A 21,482-nucleotide genomic window follows, 5' to 3' on the forward strand; every position below is an offset into this window, starting at 1 on the left:
TTAGTAATATGGATTAAAGGGGTACACTTATGTATTACACCTTGGTCACATACAAGTCCATACAAAAAGACATTATCTTTAAGACACAAATACACCTACACATTACCAGTTTACTTTTGTGTGTACATTTTGTGTTAAATCGTATCCACAATTTTGTCCTAATTTTTACCTCATGGTCAAACAGTTCTTAATAAATCTATACCAGAAGAAGAATTTAATCTCCTATACTGGTTGATACTACCAGGATCAGCATTATATACTCAGGTGGGCTGGCCCATCCAACTACTACTACACCTCTGTGATGTCATGTTGGCCTTGCAAAACATCATAGGGTGCTGGGAAAAAACATTTTTTATTTTATTTGTTTTTTTTTTAAGCTGGTCGCATGGCATATTATTCAGGAAATGATTACGTGAAGAAGGTCACCAGCAAACCCAGCAAATTTGATATACACTGGTGGACTAAGGTGTGTGAAAGTGGATCAGGGAGCAGCTAATGTCTTACCCTTGTTAATATCTCCTAGACCACTAGAGCATATGGGAGGTTAAATTCGCAGAATTATTGGGGAGGACCAGGCTGTCTGTCCTCCTCAATCACGAGAAGTCTGCAGACATTTGGAAAGTGCAACTCTGGGGTACCTGCAGACCTTTGAGTGCTGGCCAAGTAATCCGAAATCATTTGAAAAGGCTCACCCAGATAGGATTCTTGACCCGGCCTAAAAGGCTCCTGCAGTCAGTATACAGAGGGTCTTGGACGGCACTGCTATGTGGCTAAACAATTAAAGGAGACTAGAGGTGAACAAGTATGTATGGGGTAAATAGGAAGGTCAGAAGGCCTATGTTTTTGTTATTTTTAAGACCCTATGTGTTTGTGGGATACATGTTTTGACTGTTCGCCTCATTTGGGTAATAAAACCTTCTTTTTTGTTTCTTCTGTTCTTTTTGGTCATTTGGGGCAAAGAACAAACACTTCTTTACATGTGCTAGTATTGTGGCACTGCTGCCTCACTTCTGAAGAGTCTTGTGTTCTAGTCCTGCTCGAGCCATCATCTGTGTGGAATTTTCACATTCTCCTCCTGCACGTGATGTTCATTGTAAAGTATCTTAGTTTCTCTCTACATTCAAAAGAAGTGAAAATTAGAATATTTATTAATTCTGTATTTACTCCATTTGATTGAATGGGGTTTAAAGAGTTAGCAGGCCTAACAGTAGAATGGCGTCTAATCTAAAGTTAATTCCTGCTTTGTGTTAAAGTCACCAGGATAGACTCTGGTGCCCAGTGCTCTTGTATTGGGTCAAATTGGTTAAAAGTGAATAGATGTAATTTAATAGTAATGAATGTTCTTGTTTACAGTTTAGTTGTCTCTGTAAAAATAAATTGTTTATGATCTTGAAGTTAATGTGTAGGTAATTAAATGATTTAGTATTCCCAAATTCACTAAGTTGAAATAATGGGGTTCTGGTTTGATGTATAATGATATATCTGTGATAATTTTATGTTTCGAACTTACTCATTCCTAAACAAGCACTTTCTCTTCATATTGTGGCATATAAAAAATGAAATGTATAGAGTGGGCATCCTTATTCTAAAATCCAATTTTATGTTTACATTTACATTTATTTTCATTATTTGCTTAGCAGATGCTTTTTTCCAAAGTAATGTACAAAAGAGGTCAACATAATTGAGTAAGCATCAATCTGGGAGACTGCCTTGGAACAAGTGTTACAGGGCAGGCTGTAGGCATTGCAATTAAATATGCCATGTTACAGGCATTTAATCAAATTTGTGGAAATGGTTAACAACAAGTAAAAATGACAGAAATTAATCTTAACTGTACCGCTGAAATTTTTTTGTAACAGCTTTTGTAATGAACACACCTGTCTTGAAAATAATATGCCCCAAGTCTCCACACTGATTCAATTAAAGTGGTACTGCAATTACTGTATCCTGCTGTCATATTCGAAATTTTCAGTATTTCAGCCCTGGTCCTGATGCTCTTAAAAAATAATTTTAATATGAATGTTGACGCAATTCATACTGCACATTATTGCAGTCTGCTTTTTAAGGATCACTTAAGCCCCTCTAGGATACTCTCACTAGCAGTGTGCCAGTCATCAGGCAGACTTAATAGAAGGTCGCTGCAGCAGATGAAAATGAGTCATACAAGCAGTCCCCAAGATGGGAAAACCAAACACAGATATTTGAATTACACTGTTTAATCTAGGCTATAATATTTTTAGCAGAGTGTAAACTTTTGTGCAGCTCTTGCAGCAGAGCGGCTTATGCTACACCATAGTTCATAAGTAAGTGGTGTCTGTTAAAGTGCAGCCAAGAGTATGCTGTCAGTCCATCTGGTAGCACCAATTTCCATTTTATATGTTGTAAGAATTCTGGCTGAATAAAACAAGACTTCACTGGCATAGTACATGAAGCAGCAACTTGAAAACATTCTATCTGTGACATGATGTTTATTTTTCATATATATGTCTTTTTCATATATGGAATGCTTTGTATTACCCAAAGTTTGGAAATATGCCAGGGGGAACACTCCTGTTTCCACAATACAGTAAATCCCATTACTACTAATGATTAATTATGCTGCAGTCTACCATGGTCACATAAGCGTTAAAGAATATGAAGTACGTATCTCTGCTGTTTTGTGGCAGACTATTTCCCCAGTTTGCCTAATATGTAGCTTATGCTATACAGTTACATGCATTTCTGTTGTCTAGCACAAGTGCTCTGACAATGGTATAAGCCAGACAAAAGTAAACTATAAAACACATCTTTTGGTATTGTCAGAAGAGTGTCTCTGTCAAATCCAGTGCATAATAAACAGGCCAAGAGTGTTTATAATGATATAAAAATAGAGCAGCTTGATTTATGAAAATGATAAGGAAATGGGGAATCCAGGGAAAAAAAAAACACCTAACTAGACTTTAACTGGTTTTGTCATATGTGTCAGGGGAATGTTGCCCTGTTTCCTGTCATTTTTTAAGCTTCCTTTCTATCATGCTTCCATTTATTGATTTCATGGCTGTTATCCTGTTATGTTTTGGCTAGCATTCCTCCTGGGCTGGTGCTGAAATTTCTTTTTTAAGTCTTTCTGCCCATGTTTGATTCATGTATTTGTGTTAATATTGTTATTTATGTTAATTGTTTGCATTATTCAGTTTTATTTATTTGCTTTCTGTATTATTTAATTTCTTTGTGTCTATAATTGTTCTGTGCAAGAGATGGGGCCACTTGTCCATCACTGACAAGGGACTGCCCTCTGCCCTATAAAGGCTGAGCAAACAAACACACAGTCCCTAGTAGTACATTGTGCATACACTGGCCTCTGGAGAGTTCTCTTTTGATTGGTTTGGTGGCAACTCGGCAAAGAAACAAAGAGACTTAGCGAAATACAACTCGCGACATCCTTTACCAGTTAGGTAATAGTTAGGTTCAAAGAGATTTTTAAATTATATTTATATGACAACGTGACTTAAAATGTTGAAAATAAATATATATAATTGAAGAACGAACTTTATTCTGCAGATGGAACAAACTCTATCTTACATTATCTTCTGCAACCAAAATTGCTAATCCTTTATATAAATTGTATTGATTGTAAACGTATGATAACGTTATTTAGAACACAAAAGGTGACCTGTGAGTACGGCTTAAGGAATATCTTTACTCTTAACCTATTGGGACTTTCATAAAGCAGGTGATTCTGTGGATTTTCCGGCGCCCTACGTTGTCATTTAAATATCATTAAAAAATCTCTTTGAACCTAACTATTATCTAACTGGTAAAGGATGTCGCCGAGTTGTCTTTTCGCCAAGTTGTCTTTCGTCCAGTTGTCTTTTCACCCAGTTGTCTGTTGCCCAGTTGCCCCTGAACATTTTTGATTATTGCTGTGCACTGGATTTTGACTGATTTGCTGTGTTTTTTAACATCACTTGGGAACTGTCAATTTAGTACTTGTTTGCCACTGGATCACCTATTTTTGAAGGCATCATCTTCTGTGCTTTTTGTGCTCCTTTGTTACACTGCATTTTTGTGTAATAAAACTTTCATTTTTATAAAGATTCTTCATTTGTCCTTTTTGTTGTAAAAGCTAAAAGTTGATGGACTCTCCCACTTGTGGGGCTTTTTTTGACACTTCTTGGGACTTTGTTTGGAGGAACTCCTTCTTTTCCTTCTTGCTGCTTGAGCACTTGCCACATCAAATCTCCTGTGCCAAGTGTTAATTTTAACTGTCATGTACTAAGAAGCACCTCTGGGGGTCTTTTCTGCCCACTGCTATCAGGCAATTCAATACTTCTACCTAGTGTACTCATTAATTTTATTTATTTATATATCAATTGATTGATCAATTGACTGTACTATCTGCCCTGTGAGTCTGTATCCTTGTTTTTCATGTTTTTGTTTCAGTATGCATTTGAATTTTCCCATGGGATTAATTAAATTTATCTAATCTAATCTAATCTGATATATGTATGAAATTTTTTAGTAATTCATTGGACTTTAAAAAGCAACAGGGCATACATATTGTGAGATGTGAGTCCCTGTCTGGCACCCCAAAACACGAGGCTGAGTCTCAGTACTTTAGCAAAACCATCTTTATTCATCTTGAAACAGGAACAACACAGTTATTTATTGTAGCGGATCACACACAGACACAGCAGTCAGGCAGGGTTGTGGCTGGGTTAGTGGCCAAGTAATACTGTTCCCTCCAGTTATAATGTTCCTTGCATCACCCATTCATTATAAGTAAAAATTATTTTTACTTATAAGAAACTATTTTGCAAAGTTTTCTTAGAAATTTAGTTTTTCCCACAACCCTGTCATTTGTGTTGCCGTCGTCATGACATGCTATGACTATTAACCCAACAAGTATCCACTGTTGCTTATTGTTCTCTTTTTTCCATATAGGTGTCTTCACCACCCAACAAGAGGGGGGGGTCTCCTTTGGTGAATCGAGCAAGTACAGTTATCAGTGGGGGATGGGGGAGGGGGGAGTAATTGAGCACAATCGTCACTTCATGACCACCACAGTCCATTACCATTATAAATAATAGCAGCTTGTGTCCCACCAGCAAAAGCCCCAGTGGATGACAAACATTGCCCTAAATTTACATTTACAAACTATCATTTACAATTGTGAATTTCCCATTGGGATTAATAAAGTATCTATCTATCTATCTATCTATCTATCTATCTATCTATCTATCTATCTATCTATCTATCTATCTATCTATCTATCTATCTATCTATCTATCTATCTATCTATCTATCTATCTACAAACTATGATTGCCACTTCAAAGCAGTACTGTGATACACTCTGCCACAGTATGTTGTTTCATGGTGGTTCCATTTTGTTTGTTTTATTTGTGTCCCCTTTTTTTGTGTGTTTAATGTGATCTGGTTACCAAGTTGTTGCTCTGTAAGATCAACCCAAACGTGTGCAGTTCATGACATCAGCAGCTCAAAGGTATACTTGTCAGCACTGTGCACTTCCTTGGTTAACAGGTTTGTGAATAATTAAAGAAAAACCTCTAGCATTCATTGATTAGTCTTTTCTGATATTCTGTGTAGGAATTCTTACCGTTTTCAAATATTTACCTTTAGATTTGGCATAGGTTAGGGTGAGGGTGTTGAGAGGATGAGCAGCTCATAAACTTCTTGGAGTAACTATTATTGATGAAATAAGTGAACAGAACACATCTCAGCTGTTGTCAAAAAAGCTCACTAACACTCACCTCAAATGTCAGATGAATGCTCTCATTTCTTCATCTGTCCTTTCGAACTTTTACAGGTGCACTGTGGAGTCCATCCTCACTGGCTGCATTGCATCCTTGTACCTCACCTGCTCAGCTCAGGACTGCCAAGAACTACAGAGGTGGTGAAGGTGGCAAAGAATATTACTGGGATCTTCTTTTTGGGACACATGCTATCATTAATTGCTTTACAAAGGCAAACAGGATGATTAAATTCCTCAGTCATACTGCACAGCCACTTTTCTCACTCCTCAATTCTGGTAAATGGTACAGGACCACTGGCACTCACACTAGTCAGTTTGGGGAAAATTTCTCCCCACAATTTGTAAGGTTGCTCAAGAGTCAATCATAATAAAAATACAAGAATATAACCAACAGTCTGCATAAATATATAATATTTGAAAATATAGTACGTATTGTATTCAGTATATACAGTGTATTATATTGCAACAACACTGACAAGTTACATCAAGTCACCCAAGTATAAACTGGCATTACATCATCAGTGGAAGGGATGCCTATATAAATACAATGTGTGCAAAGCTGAATGCTTTTCCAAGTAGTGCAGCAGTCCTTTTAAGGGTAGTGAGCCACCTCAAAGAGCCATGTAAAGAGCAGAGAATCCATCCACTGCACCTATGCTACATTGGTGTCAGAAATGGAATAAGAAGACCTACAGTCCGACTCAGCAAAGCACCTCAGTGATCTTACATAGACCTGTTTGACTCTTCGGAGGAGTCGCTGGAGAGTCTTGAGGCTCAAATCCATAATCTGGAGTGCCATTTACAGCTGCAGTACAGGGGGCGGTAAAACAGCCGTGAGACTGCTACCTCTGCTGCTCCACCACCGCTTCTTCAACTGCTAAGGTCTATTAGCTTGAGTGTGCAGACGCTGGTGGAGCTTTGGGCTTCTGGAGCTGGGAAAAAGTGTGGCAGATTGAGTTGTCACTGAGCACAAGTGAGCCAAGAGAAGCAGAGCCAGTGGTAAAAATGCACAGGCAAAGGGCATGGCAGATCATAGAGGCATTGTGAATTGGTGGTGCAGGGAGTGTCTCAAAGCTGAGGTCCAGACCTGGAACATGGTTTGCAGTTCCAGTTCAGTGAAGGCAAACCTGCATCTCCACACAAGGAGGTTTGCCTGCTTGCTTACAACTGACCAGTGCTGAACGCCTCTGCTGCACCCACCACATGACAGTGCAGCACTCAATATCTTAGTTGTGCTATTTGACAACACAGCACTCACCAATAGCTGCATGACTGAAGTGATAAAGAAGACCATGCTGACATTTCAATGAGTTTGTTTGCCATTGCAAGGTGTTGGAAGTGGTTACTGGGGACAACGACTTCAGCGGGAGGGCTATGTAACGGCACTGACAAATTACATCAGCCAGGGATGAGTCACCCAAGTATAAGCTGGCATTATATCACCAGTGGTGGGACACCTATATAAATGGCAAGCCTACAATGTCACAGGCTTTTTCCAACTAGTGCAGCAAAATGTGAGCAGTCCTTTTAAGGATAGCAAGCCACCTCAAAATTCTGTGTAAAGAGCTGAGAATCCATCCATTGTGGTTCCTGGCGCCGACGGTACAATATGTTGAATGTTATGTATAATTTTTAAAATTTATTTATAATTGTGTTTTTGTTAACTGTTCTAAGAAGATATGCAAGTAAGAATTTCATTGTACTCAGTACACATGGACATAAACGACTTACCTATTAAGAAAAAGTCTACTGCTGTACCCAGGGAGTGTCCAAAATTGAACTAGGAAAAACCAGGCGTAGATTGTGGATGGATGTCTTAACTTGGCTTCATCCTAATTCTTTTTAGTCTTTTTATCTTATCCTAGGCCTAAACCTGAACACAGGTATTGTTATGAAGTCACACCTAATACATTATTTTAAATTATCTAGTGAATTGTTGACATACGCTTAATTATAGCTTTCTCTTGTTTAAGCCTCGTGCCTCCTGCTTGGCCATTAAATCTTTCAGCCAACTCTGAGTAAGATTTCACAGAAATGCTAATAGAAGGAACAGAAAACATGAGAAATAGTAATTGCAACAATTCTTAAGAGAGGCAGTATTTCAAAGAATGTAGAATACTCCAGTGCTGTCAAGGGTAGAATTAAGATGACAGTTTGGAGAATCATCAACATAATTTGCAATATGGTACTTAGAATTATGGTAATTGAGTGATGAGTCAATGTGGCAGGAGAGTACATGGAATAATGAGTCATAAGGCAATACAAAAAACATGAAGAGAGATAAAACAAACAAAACACGTTAAAAAAATAGTAGTTGTACAGCCTTAAGAGACGAGACAATATTAGAATAATTAAATAAGTGGCAGTGCTAAGAATATGACTTATATGTTATTAAGAATAACAGGTGCCTAGTGGTACTCTGCTAGGAATATTTATATTTCTAGTTAAAGTAGAAAGTGTAACATTAAGCAAAAGAAATTAAGTAAAGTAGCATATTTGTGAATCTCAGGAGTTTTGAGATACAGATTTAATCTAAGGATATTTTGCACATTAACTTCTACCAAGTTTAAACTTATTGTGCACGTGTTTCAATATTATTCTTCTATTTCAAGAATTGCTCCAAAAATACACAGTAGAGAGACTGTAGAATTTCTGTGGAAGTATCTTTAACTCTCACTGTGTCACCCCTGCACTAAAGTGTTTAGGATTACAAATGTTTATTATTTCAAGGGGTGGCACAGTGTCTAGTTTTCCAGTTACTCAGTACAGTGTGTGGCCCAGTTAAAATTATGAACTGCTGATTTTTGTGTGTTAATGTAGCACATTTTTTTATTTTGATCTAATCACTATATGACATAAAAATCTAGAAAATCAATGTTTTATATTTGTCAGTGCCACATGGGTTGGACAGGCATCCCGATCAGAGAAGGGGATGATTCCTTACCTGGACAGGAGACTCCAAATAGACACCTGGGCATCCTGACTAAGAGAAAGGAAGTAGCCAGACCCGGAAGTGATGGCTAGAAGAGATGGACGGACAGCCCATCAGTTGTGAAAGACACTACAGAGGATGTGTTATTCCCCCAGGACACTAGATGGCAGCAGCCCTCTGTATCAATGCCCATTTGGGAACCAGCAGGGAATGCTGGGAGTTGTAGTACGGCAACATAGCCCTGCTGGGGACCATGGGTGCCGCAAGGGGGCGTTGTCTGGAGATGAGTGCCTCAATTTATGGTATGTTCGTGTGACCCAGAAGTACTTCCATCAGGCAGTCACCCTGGCACCAGAAGTACTCCCGGGTCCTTAATAAAAGGGACTGCACTCCCTTATCCAGGTGAGTAGGAGCTAGGAGGATGCAGAGAAATACTCAACTGGAGGAGGGCAGTGCAGTGGTGAGAAGAAGAGAGATATTGAAAGGAGAGAGGGAACCTGTGTATTTGTGCTTGTGCTGCTGTTGGTGGTATTTGGTGAATAAACCTTCCATTATTTGAACCCGGGACTCTTTGTATGTTTGTGTTTTGGGGTTTGGGGCTCACTGATGCCCCTGGTTCTATAACATATTATATTACTGGTAACAGCTGTGGGGAACAGCCCGGACACAGACAGGTAGACATGTTGTTTAAACCACACGTTTATTCACAACTACTATTTACACTTATCGTGAGCACAGTCCCAGTGCCGCAGTACCAATCACCCCTTCAGTCCTGGCCACAACACAATGCCTTCTCTCAGTCTCTGGTCCGCCTCCACTCCTCTCCACCAAGCTTTGTCCACTTCCACCTGACTCTTGCCCTTGACTGGAAGGAGGCGACCCCTTTTATTCACCCCGGAAGGACTCCAGGTGCATCCTGAGGGGCTCTGTAGCCACAACCCTGTATGGCGGAAGCTCTGACGGTACATTCGGAAGTCCTCCGGGTGTCCCCAATCCTCTTCCCCCCAGCACTTCCGGGTGTGGCGGAAGTACTGAGGTCCAGGGCTCCCAAGGCATCGGGGCGCCCCCTGGTGGTGACCACGGGCCCCTACAGGGTTGAGCTTCCAAGCTCTGTACCCGTGGTCCCCAAGGTAACCAGGGAGGACGCCCCCTCGTGTCCTGGAGGAGGCACAAGCCCTCCTCCGCTCCTCCTCCACACAGCTCATAGTCTCCAAAGCTCATGTCTGTTTTCTCTGGGTCTCCTTTTTCCTCTATCATCCCAAAGACATCCAGGTTTGGTTTAGTGGCATGTTTAACTTGACCTGCTAGAAGTAAGTGTGTCCTGTAGTAAACTGCTCCTGCTTAATGCTTTGTGCAACATGCTACTATCTGTAACTTTTTAAAGCTAATAAAAATCATCCTGCTTGAAAATGTTCACATTTTATTGTTATATAAAACTGAATACAATGGATTTAATTTGGTATTTGACACAGGTCAACAGGAAAAACACTCCCTAATGTAAAAGTGAACACAGATCTCTGCAAAGTGGTCTAAGTAATTACAATCCTAACCCACAAAACAACTGATCTCCTAAATATGCACCCCTTGCAACTCAGTATTTAGTAGATGTACCTTTACCAGCCATGACAGCATTTAGTCATGTGCATAGGTCTCTGTCAGTTTTGCATGTCAGCTTTTCTCCATTCTTCTCTGCAAAACTGCTCAAGCTCTGTCAGTCTGCATAGTGATTGTGAATAAACAGTATTTTTCAAGTCCAGCCACAAATTCTCAACTTTGCCACTCCAGGGGCCTCATAAACTGTGCATGCGCAGAAAAAAGTTGTGTATGCCCGTTTTCACACTCACATCACAATATATAAAAAACAAACTTGCCATAAAGCCATGCACATTCTCACACCAGCTCAATCCATTGCGTACACAAGTTTTTGGCTCGGTTTAGCAAACTGCCGTCACCCAGCATCAAAGCAGTACTACTGTCCCGGTGTGGTTTCCCTTTATTTTTTAAATCTACACCCCTGATGCAGTTTTATCAAATACACTGAAATTAACCGCATATCTTTTATAAATTTAAGGCATCTGATTGTAATCAATCTGTAAAAATATAATGGTGCACAGAACAGCCAAACTATTCCACTGCCATGGCTGCTTTAGTGTTGTTAGAAGACATCGCAAATGGAAGGATTAGAAGAGAATGCGTATCCAGAGATCATACTGATTTCTTGGCACATGATGATGACTGGCTTCTTAGTCATTTTCGATTTCCAAGAGCTATCTTCTTGGAGCTGTGTGCTGAACTGGGGCCGGCTTTACAAAGGCAGACTTTGAGGAATTGTACTCTAGCTGCTCCTTTGCAAGTTCTGTCCACTCTCGGGTTTTTAGTCACAGGAGCTTTTCAACGTGAACTTGCTGACCAATCAGGTATTTCACAAACATCACTGAGTCATGCCAGCTGTATAGGATGGTATTATCCGCTTGTCATCCAGATAGATAAGATTTCCTTACATTGTGTTTGAACTGGAAAACATAAAAGTGCAATTCGCAGCATCATCCGGTTTTTCAAATGTAATCTGAGCTGTCAACTGCACGCACATTGCTATTGCAATGGCGCTGGACAAGTTACATTAACTAGGAATGAATCACCAAAGGAATGATCTGGCATTACATCATATATAGTTGGAGAACCTATAAAAATAGCAGCTCTGCATAGTCGCAGGTGCTTTTTCCAACTAGTGTGGCAAAAGGCAAACAGTCCTTTTAAGGATAGCAAGTCACCAGAAAAGAGCCATTTATTTTTTAACCAATTCATTTAATTTGTAGTCAATATCACATAGTACAGCCCTTATATTCTAAGTTAATTGGCCACATCTCATATAGCATCCACTATTGCATTTTATGACTCCAGAACAACGTCTGTCAGCACACAGCCAGAAGGTCTCCTGGAGGTTTCCGAGGCAGAGGTGTGTGTGCAGCAGCACCATCAAGACGTGGATTAATGTTCTCGGCACCAAGGGTTAGCTATTGTCTGAAACAGATTAAACAGACAGTGGGCTGCAACGTACTATTTTACATCGACTTTGATATCTGACCACTTCTTTTTTATTTCGGGCACTTCACAACTTTCTGAACTTGAACTCTGGAGTGTCTCTGCCATGCTACCAGTACATCAATTTCCTTTTGTTGTTTATACCATTGCTTAAGCCAACAAATAGTAGGTTTTTCCTTTCCTCCACTTCGTATTTGCTGAAATTATTTTTTTCCATGTGCTTTTGCCATTGCCTTTTAACAAAGCACTGAAGAAAAGGGTCTATTTATATTGATTTGCATATTAAACTATGTGAAATTCTGGGTGGAGTTGGGGTGGGGCTGTAAGTGTGAGCATGTGCATTAAATTTCACGTTCGTTGGGATTTATAAAGGGAAAGTGTGTGGAACTTGGCGTACACACAGATCTATGCATTTGGATTTTTTGTGCGTATGCACATTTCCACTTTTGTCCGTTCGCCATGTTTTAGCCTGAATTCTGCACATGGCATTATACATGAGGCCCCAGAACATTATCATTGTTTTTAAGCTGTGTCTGTGTAGTATTGGCTTTATTCTTATGGTTGTTGTCTTGCTGGAAAACAAATCTTCTCCCATGTTGCTGCTTTCTTGCAAACTGCATCATATTTTCCTCCAGGATTTCTCTGTATTTTGCAGAATTTATTTTCTCCTCTACTGCTCCAGAGAAGCATCCCCACAACCTGATGCTTCCATCCTTGTGCTTCATGGTGAAGATGGTGTGTTTTTCATGATGTGTAGTGTTCAGGTAATGCCATACATGGTATTTAGTCTGATGGCCTAAAAGATCAATTTTATTCTCATCAGAACAGAGAACCTTTTTTTAGCTGACTTTAGAGTTTCTGTGTGCCTTCTGGAAACCTCTAACTAAGATGTCATGTGTATTTCTTTCTAGCATTGGCTTTCTCTTTGTCCCATAAAGCTGTGACTGGTGAAGCACCTGGGCAACAGTTGTTGTCTGCAAGGTCTCTCCAATCTCAACCAATGTAGCTAGTATCTCCTCCAGAGTTCTCAGAGATCTCTTGGTGGTCGCCATCTCTAGTCTTCTTCTTAAATCTCTTCATGATTGTCCTAACTCTACTCCAAAGAATATTCAGTGACTTGCATATTTTCTCGTCTCCATTCCCTGACTTGTGGTTTTTAATCACATTGGTGTGTTTTTTTGTCTTCATTATATCCACCATACTGACTTCCAACAAGCTGGACCTTCCCGATAAGGTGTATTTAGACTATACTCAATTCAAACCCCAGACAGGTGATCTCATTGAACTTTCAAACTAATGATGTGACTTCTAAAACCACTTGGCTGCACCAGTAAGGATTTAGGTGTAAATACTTATGCGATCAATCACTGTGTTTTTCATATTTCTAATTAAATTAGACCACTTTGTAGAGATACATTTTCATTTTGATATTAAAGAGTCTTTTTATGTCGATCAGTGTCAAAATTCCAAATTAATTCTAAGCTGAATAATAGTAAAATACAAAATCTTCCAAGGGGGTGAATACTTTCTATAGACGCTGTGTCTGTGGATGGATTCTTTTTGAAACTAGTATATAAAAATGGTCTACATGAATCTAAATCATTATGAATCTTTATCTCTTAATGACATGTCAGCAGTGGACAAAAAACTGAAAACCGTTGATAAAACAAGAAAAATAAAATGTACTGAAAGCAGATCCTGACTTTTATGAAGCAGTTCGCATTTTAGCTGTGGCTCATGTGTAAAAATGCTGATCAGGACTTACTTCATTTAATTATGCAAACATGGTTAGCAGACAAGGCTGGTGACATACACAGTTGATTGTTGGAACATTTTCAGAAGCAGCTGTAGTAATAAAGAAAGCTCAACTCACTGATGTTTCACGATTTTCAGTCTAAGACGACTGCAGCATGAAAATGAAAAAGTATATAAAAGCAATTGGCATCTGTGGTTGGGAAATAAAATTTCCACATCATGATGTCAAATTAGTTAGTGTAAAACATAAGACAAGCAAGCACTTAAAATTAAAGTTAGTTATATGTGTCTGCTATTTTCTAATCGCTTTTAACACTAAATAAATTAAATGAAAATTTCATTTTAAGGTATAAGAGAAGGATGCTATAATCGGGTTGCAGGATTGTAAATAAGCAAATCTTACAATTAGTTTACTGTGATTTGAAAAGGGTTATTCCTGCCTGTCATGGCTGTTGTGAAAGACTTCAGAGCTCTGCCTTTCACAGCGACAACATGAGATTATTAACTGATCGACCTTCATTTACTTCTGCCTCTCTTAATAACTGAGATCTTAGTGATACAGTAAATGCAACTCCACTTTCAGTCCAGAGAGAAATATCAAAATGTTTTTATTTTTGAAAATTCCATGCCTGTGCCCAACCTGAAGATGTTTTGGTTCTGCAAAGTTTGGTTACTGTACCTAATCCAGAAGAAGAATCATTTTTCTTCTTTTTTGAATTCACTTTCTGTTCCCAGTGTCATAGAAGGCAGGGTTGGGCTGGCACCTGAGCCAAGAGGCCATTATAAGGGATAGGGAGTGAGAGCCTTCTTCGCAGAACCATAAGTTCCACTGTACACTGGGAGGCAGTATCCTTCTCATGGAACTCCTATTTTGACACCTGAAGGGCTCCATTGAAGTTGTAGTTCAAACGGGCAGCCCTGTTGGGGTCCTTGAGGTACCACTGGAGGGAGCTTGTAGGGTGAAGCTCCTTTGTCATGCACAGGTTCCTGACTACTGTGCTAACATGCTGGAAATGCACCACGTATGGCTTAAAAGAAGCTCTTCCACCTCAGCCAGGTGAGTCAGAGTTGGGAGAGGAGTTTGACAAAGGAGAGGGAAAAAGGAGAAACTGTGTATTGCTACATGGATGAAGTTCTTGTATATAACATCTTTCTGGACTGCTGAGATTTACAACGGGTACTGTTATCAATAATAATAATAACAGTGTCATGCACAGTTATGTTTGGTGTTTGGGGTGTAAGATAACCCCTATATGCCACACCAGCTAAACTGATCATTATACTGGGGCCTTTATAAATCCTGATGCTCATTTTGTATGAGATCAGTTGCTTATTGTCTATTTAGAAGTAAAGCATTTTGATTTTTTTTAAGAAAAACATGAAACGATGCATACTGATAAGCTGACCGGAGCTCCATGTAGTGAGCAGTGGTGGGCCAATCATAGTGTTGGAGAACAAACTTTAAGACCTTTAAAAGGAATGCATCCTGCTCCTGTGTCTCTGAATGAGATTCATTACAGAGTGTGCACAGATATTCTACTGTAGTAAATCAAGGACCACCACCTAGGAGTTATCTTAACTTGCTGAAATGTCATTCAACAGGCTGTCCTCTCCATTGATGTGCGTATGTGTGTTTCAATCTGCAAATGCATACCTCTGCAAGAATATACATATACTTTTTTTAATTTTATTACCTTTATTGCCATAACTGCCTCAGTTGTATGGAATTTGAATTGGATTAAGTTCAGACATACACCATTAGGAGAAGAGTAATCATTATTCCCTAATAACATTGCAACCAATAACATCACCTGTACTCATATTCACAATTCTTTGTGTTCAAAAATTGAAATACAGTGATGTTATAGCATTAATAAGAACTGTAATTGGATTTAACTATAAGTATGTGTTATAAGTACTGTTATGTGCAATTTTCACTTTACACTTAGTAACCTACAATTTGTTAATTTTCCTATAGATAATTCTTGTAATATGTGTATTTATTTTTCTGGATTTTTTGTATCTATCTATCTATCTATCTATCTATCTATCTATCTATCTATCTATCTATCTATCTATCTATCTATCTATCTATCTATCTATCTATCTATCTATCTATCTATCTATCTATCTATCTATCTATCTATGCTAAATGCATTGAGATCAAATACTTTACATTAATGTAATGTGCAATGGTCATAATCTAAATGGTCTTGGTGACTACTATAGTGCAGTTTGGTAGCGCTCTTGGTTGCTTATGGCCTTAAAGATTTTTTTTATTTTAAATTGTTTTTAACTGTTCACTTTTCTGTCATATTTTCAATCCAATTTCCACTCTTCCTGTTTTGACTCCTAGTCCAAATCTAAACGTGGATTCTTGCTCCTGCCTGTAGCCCTTTCATTTGTCTGGTTTACTGCTTCACCGATTCCAGGATGCATTTAACATTTCATTTGTCACTCTATTTTGATGCATCTCCGAAACTGTTTGTCACAAGGATTATTCTGAATTTAGAGCCTAATCTTATAACCTTTCGTTTAGTGAATTCTCCTTCTCCTTTTTCAAAATCCACACTTTGACCAGTAACTGTATAATTCTCTATCTTTGTATATTGCATCTCACTCATATTTTCCTTACATTAGCCCTGGTGAGATTTGTGGTGATAACATATACGAGGTGGGCAGATTAGACTACCTGACTACATTCTCTAGTCTTTCTTGGGGATTTCCAGATACTTCCAGATTAGTCGAGACATATAACTCATCCATCGTGTCAATTGTCTTCTCTTGGGTCTTTTTCCAGTTTGTGGTTTCTGTTACATTCCCTGCAGGAAGCCCGTCGCACATTGTCATTTGATGGAAAAAGCCATAGCTCTACATTGATTTCCAAATATTATCAGACTCCTAACACTATTGTACACTATCGTTACCTGCAGCTTTGTAAGGACCATCATTTGGCCACTTTTATCCACAACATTATTCTTTAGTCCCCATCCAAAGTTCATGTGCCACTGTAAAGATGGAGAAGTATGAGGGCTAAAAAAACTGAAAGTAAACCCCTTCTAGAGCTGATACGTTTACATGATGGAAAACCTTACATGTGTCGTAGAACTTTAGACTTACAGTGTTAGTAAATTTGGGAACTTAGCTGAAATGTGTACCTGAATGGGCCCTGTGACTGCTTGGTGCCAATCCAGGACTGTTTTCTTTGAGGCTGAAATATATTAAGCAAATTTGAAAATGTAATTTTTCTAAAGTACTTAGAAAGATTAAGCAGAACTATCCTTACCAGAATATCATTACTTTAGTATTGGCAGCTATCAACTAAAATGTTTTTGGTATATTTATGTATTTTTTACTTTTTAGAGTCGGAAACACGCCAACAAAGTTCGTCTCTATTACATGCTGCACCCAGTTGACGGTGGCTTCCCTGCAAAAAAACTACGAACAGATAATGTAAGTTTTTTTTTTCTATTTTTTGTGTATACTAATATCTATACAGTAGATGCATATAAGCAAATTATTTCAAAGTTCTGGCATTTATAACAGACATGAAGTAAATTTCTCAATATTTACTTAAATTGAAGTGAGGTTTAAGTAACTAGGTTAGAACTGCAAGTTATCATAATCAGGCTTTTGTTTTTGATTTTTTATAATTTCTTATTGGCTTGAAAAAATTAATAAGGTTGTGCTTGTGAGGTTTTGATTCTATAGTAGATACATTTTGACAATGTTGAAAATAAGTCACAGTCTCTTGTAATGCCATGTTGTTTTCCTAATGGGTAGTGCAGTTGTGAGGGCTATTTGTTCAAAGCTGACAGGCTGTTGCTAGGTAAGGTCAAAGGCGAAGGTGCGGTGCGTGACATCACTGGGTTTAAGGCACACACACACTTCCTGGTTATCCAGGATTGAACTCTCCCTAAAGGCCTTTGTGCTCAGTCTTTGTGGTTTTTGAAATCCTGGTTACAAATATTTTTCCCCCTTGTTTTTTGACTGCAATTTGCAATTTGCCGCTGGTTACATCTGCCTTGTTATTTTTTATTTTTTATTGAAGTTTTTCTCATCATTTCCACGATTCTTGAAACACATCCACACCACCGTTTGCTTTACTCTTCGTCTTTCTGGCTTGAAATGCTTTACTTAACAATTCCTGATTATAATTCTTCTCAAAGCTCCTACCAATTTGCATTTAGTACACATGTAAATAAACTGAAAATGGAAATGGTTGCTGTTTAAAGAATGAGTAAAATGGATGAATACAAACTACAGAGTAGATCAATTAGTTTTAGGTTTATGGATTTATATCAGAGTTAATCTTCCAAAGGCAAAAGGGAACAGTGCAGGACACTGGTCTGAATAAAGAATTGCTTTAAGATTAAAAATTATACAAAAGTTACAAACATACTCTTTTTTCAGAGAAGAATTCAGAGAAGAGAATCTACATCTTAAAAAAAAATTATGAGGATAAAGTTTGAAGCTTTAAAATGCTCTACAGCATATAAAACAGAAGAGGATTAAAAATGTCAAATATATTCAGTCTATTGTATGGTCAAGAATATTGTCAAAAAGGAAAGCATAAACAATGATGTTGAATGCAGACAGATCAAATGATTGGTTCACCGTGTACAAGTATGAGGAAATATGCATATGTCAATCAGAAGATATATTATCTACAGAATGAATTAAATTGGATTTTGATGCGTTGACTTGACATTTTTACAAAAGAATAAATGTAGATACAGAAGCAGGAGAGCTTAACTGAGGAGTTAAAACCATGCACCTTCCGGGAGAAAACATTAAAATCAGTAATTAAGATTATGGAAAATGGTAGGCATTTCAGCACCGAAAGTGAGATAAATTACAGGAAAGCTTAAAATGGGCTGAAATAAAATATGAAGACTATAGATAAGGTTTTAAATTAAAAATTCAATTAAAATAAATGATAATGAAAATGCTAAAAATTCAAACATTGCAGTATTTTCATAATACGAAAACAAATCAATTATCGTAACAACAGCAGTTATGAACAATAAAAACAAGACAGATATATGATGAAAAAATATCCAATAAATCCTTACATCTGCCTTCGCAATATGACATCAAAGAGGAGGAAGATAAACCAAGAATAGAAACCCTTCTCCTCATAATACAGCTGAGTGCCAGGAAAATAAATATTTGAAAAGCAGAATGAGACACTTGAACGTAACATTGAAAACAAACCATATAATAACCTGTAGCTACTAAATATAACCTGGAAACAAGAGGCTGGAAGACAAAGAACGTTGTCTGAATTCACACAATAAGGCACATCAAACACCAAGTTAATTGTCACAGCTGAACAGAATCATAAAAGTAAGAGTCTCCATCCAAAGATCAAACAGCAGTCAGGTGGATGTAATAAGAAATCATGGGAATGAGAAACAAAATAAGTGGATTTAAAAAAAGGAAGTGTGCTTCCCTCTTAGTTATCTAAAATAAAGAAAAATTCAAAAGATTGAACTGAAAGAGAGTGGGATACTTGGGGGACACCCTTGAACCATGAGTCATCAGTGAGTAACCGTGTTTATGGCAAATTAAAACTGAGGTTGTTTAGACACCATAGAAATTAATTTGCTGTTTGTCCTTTTGACATGGTACAGGAGTTTTCCAAGTTGTGAATAATGACTTAATAATAATAATAATTCATTACATTTATATAGCTTATCAGCTGTGGGAAAAAATGGTGGAGATGAAAAATATATATATACAAACTGTTGCAGAATTACAGGCAGGGAGATCATTTCAAAAGTTGACAATACAAATATCGGTACAGGTTTTGATATAATTTTCTAGAAAGTTGCATTTTTGTCTTCAACAAATGTTTTGTTCAGAAGAGCATTACTGAATAGAAATGTAATCTTCCATAGAATGTATTATACAACTTCAGGCTGTTAACTACAGTTGGCCATTGTTAGACATCAAAATGATTTTGATTAAGTTTCTACACTCTGCACTAACTGACCAGAACAACATTTCAGTTGTAATCCCAAAGGATTTTTTTGTACTTTGATTTTCCTATACTCTGATATAAGCATTTATTCATTTTGATGATTTAGTGTGATGGTGGTACAGTGATGCCCATGGTTCAATATGAAGTTTACAAATCATTCTGGTTATTGTAGTTTTCCTCCTCATACATTCCTTTGGTTATGCTAATTGATGACATTAAAATGGACCGTTGTCAGTAAGTATTAGAGTGAGAGAGCCATTGACTAGAGCCATTATCTGGGGTTGAGTTATAGACGTGTGGCCAGGAATTTCAGGGAATTGGAAAATCCCTGGATACATGGATACAACATTGTGATGTCAACCCTTTTGAGTGATTTTATGAGTGGGAAGAACCAAGAAAAAGAGAAGGAATTTGTTCAGATACTAAAATAACCTTTTTGGTTATTCTAATGTAGTACTAGGGTGTTGTAGTGTGTTAGCCATTAAGAATGTAGTGAGAAGTCAAGCAAAATGTATAGTCATTGTTCTCCTCTCCTGCTAAATGAATCTTAGCCTGAAGCGGTCTATTAATTTTTTTACATTTAAGATGTCTCACTTAAAGGTTTTCCGATGTTGTTACTTGTCCTAGTGTCTATATAATCACAGGGAACTCCAGTTTCTGTATTACATCTTGCCTGAAGAAGGGGCCTGAGTTGCCTTGAAAGCTTGCATATTATTATCTTTTTAGTTAGCCAATAAAAGGTGCCATTTTGCTTGACTTCTCACTTGGTTATAATAAGAAATGAATTTCTTTCAATGAATTGTTTTGCAGTCATTTGAGCATGTGGTTCTATAGGCAGATCTAATCTTATTACTCTAAATATTGTTACAATAAAAATATTAAACCTTTACATGTCATCTCATTTTCTGAAATTGGTTTTCCTGCTGAGGACCAAGGTGTAAACCATTATATTAAATTACAAATTTATTGGGTTGTGTTTGTAGTACAGTGACATTTTTACTTGCATATGTCTCATAGACTAGTGACAAAGGTACAGTACGAACAGTGAATACAATGAAGACACCATACATTAAATGCAATATCCAAAAAATTACACAAGCACAATCAAAACACTTATGTAGTAGTCAGTATATGCTGTTAAAAAACCTTACTTATTATCTGTGAATTAAAAAAAAATTTTGATTATCATTTTTTGGTGTGATGGTCAAAAGTTTGATTTCCTGGTCTGAACCTGGCATATTTCCTGACTGTATCTATCTCCTAGTCCTTTCTCATAAAAAATACAAGGGTAAATCTAAAAGTAAAGGCAAATTGAAAAGTACACTGTAACCATGACAGATAGAAGCTGATGTGATCACAATGGCTTATGGGTAGTTCAAACACACACAGTGCAATGCTGTGCCACAAGTCAAGTTGAAGCCAAGGTCAAATGAACATGGACGCTCCACTGTGGGACTGCACCATTGTTGAATAATGTACTGTAGTGAAAGTTTTTTGGGCAAAGGGAGTGAAAATTGCTGAAATGCACAGAAGGATGCTGGCTCAGTATGGAAGTGAAACCAACATGAATCAACACAAAGTTTATGAATGGGTAGAAAGGTTTAAAGCAGGAAGAGCAAGCATAGCTGCCAAAGCTCTAACTGGTCAACCTTCATCATTGTCCACACAAGTCCACATCAACATCCCTTCATTAGGGAAGACTGATGGATTACATTGCTGTTGCTGCACATTGGGATTTCAGATATGAATCTGCACATACCATAGTGTATGATGACTTGGGGTACCCAAACAGCTTACTGATCTGCACATACCAACATGTTTTGGTGAATTTCAGCAGGTTTCACTCCCTCTGCCCAAAGAAATCTCACTACAGTGCATTGTTCAACAATGCTGCAGTCCCGCAGCAGAGCATCCATGTTCTCTACAGACATCCATGTAGAGCAATAATTAGGACTTCTGTTTAACAAACCCACTGTCCTGTGGCATTGTCTTTTTGGAGTGTTTATGTGGGATT

At 37.8% G+C, this 21,482-nt stretch overlaps 1 protein-coding gene across 2 annotated transcripts in view; it reads left to right on the forward strand.

Annotated features, from left to right (window-relative positions):
• The window catches only part of zmat4a (zinc finger, matrin-type 4a), a 480,624-nt gene that overhangs the window by 189,440 nt on the left and 269,702 nt on the right, over window positions 1–21,482 (forward strand). For both annotated transcript variants that reach the window (XM_051924280.1, XM_051924276.1), the window contains one exon: window positions 16,846–16,935. In XM_051924280.1, the coding sequence (XP_051780240.1) occupies window positions 16,846–16,935 (90 nt within the window). The remainder of the gene's footprint in view (window positions 1–16,845; window positions 16,936–21,482) is intronic.

Source organism: Erpetoichthys calabaricus, chromosome 1, assembly GCF_900747795.2.
Source record: "Erpetoichthys calabaricus chromosome 1, fErpCal1.3, whole genome shotgun sequence".
Lineage (NCBI taxonomy): Eukaryota > Metazoa > Chordata > Cladistia > Polypteriformes > Polypteridae > Erpetoichthys > Erpetoichthys calabaricus.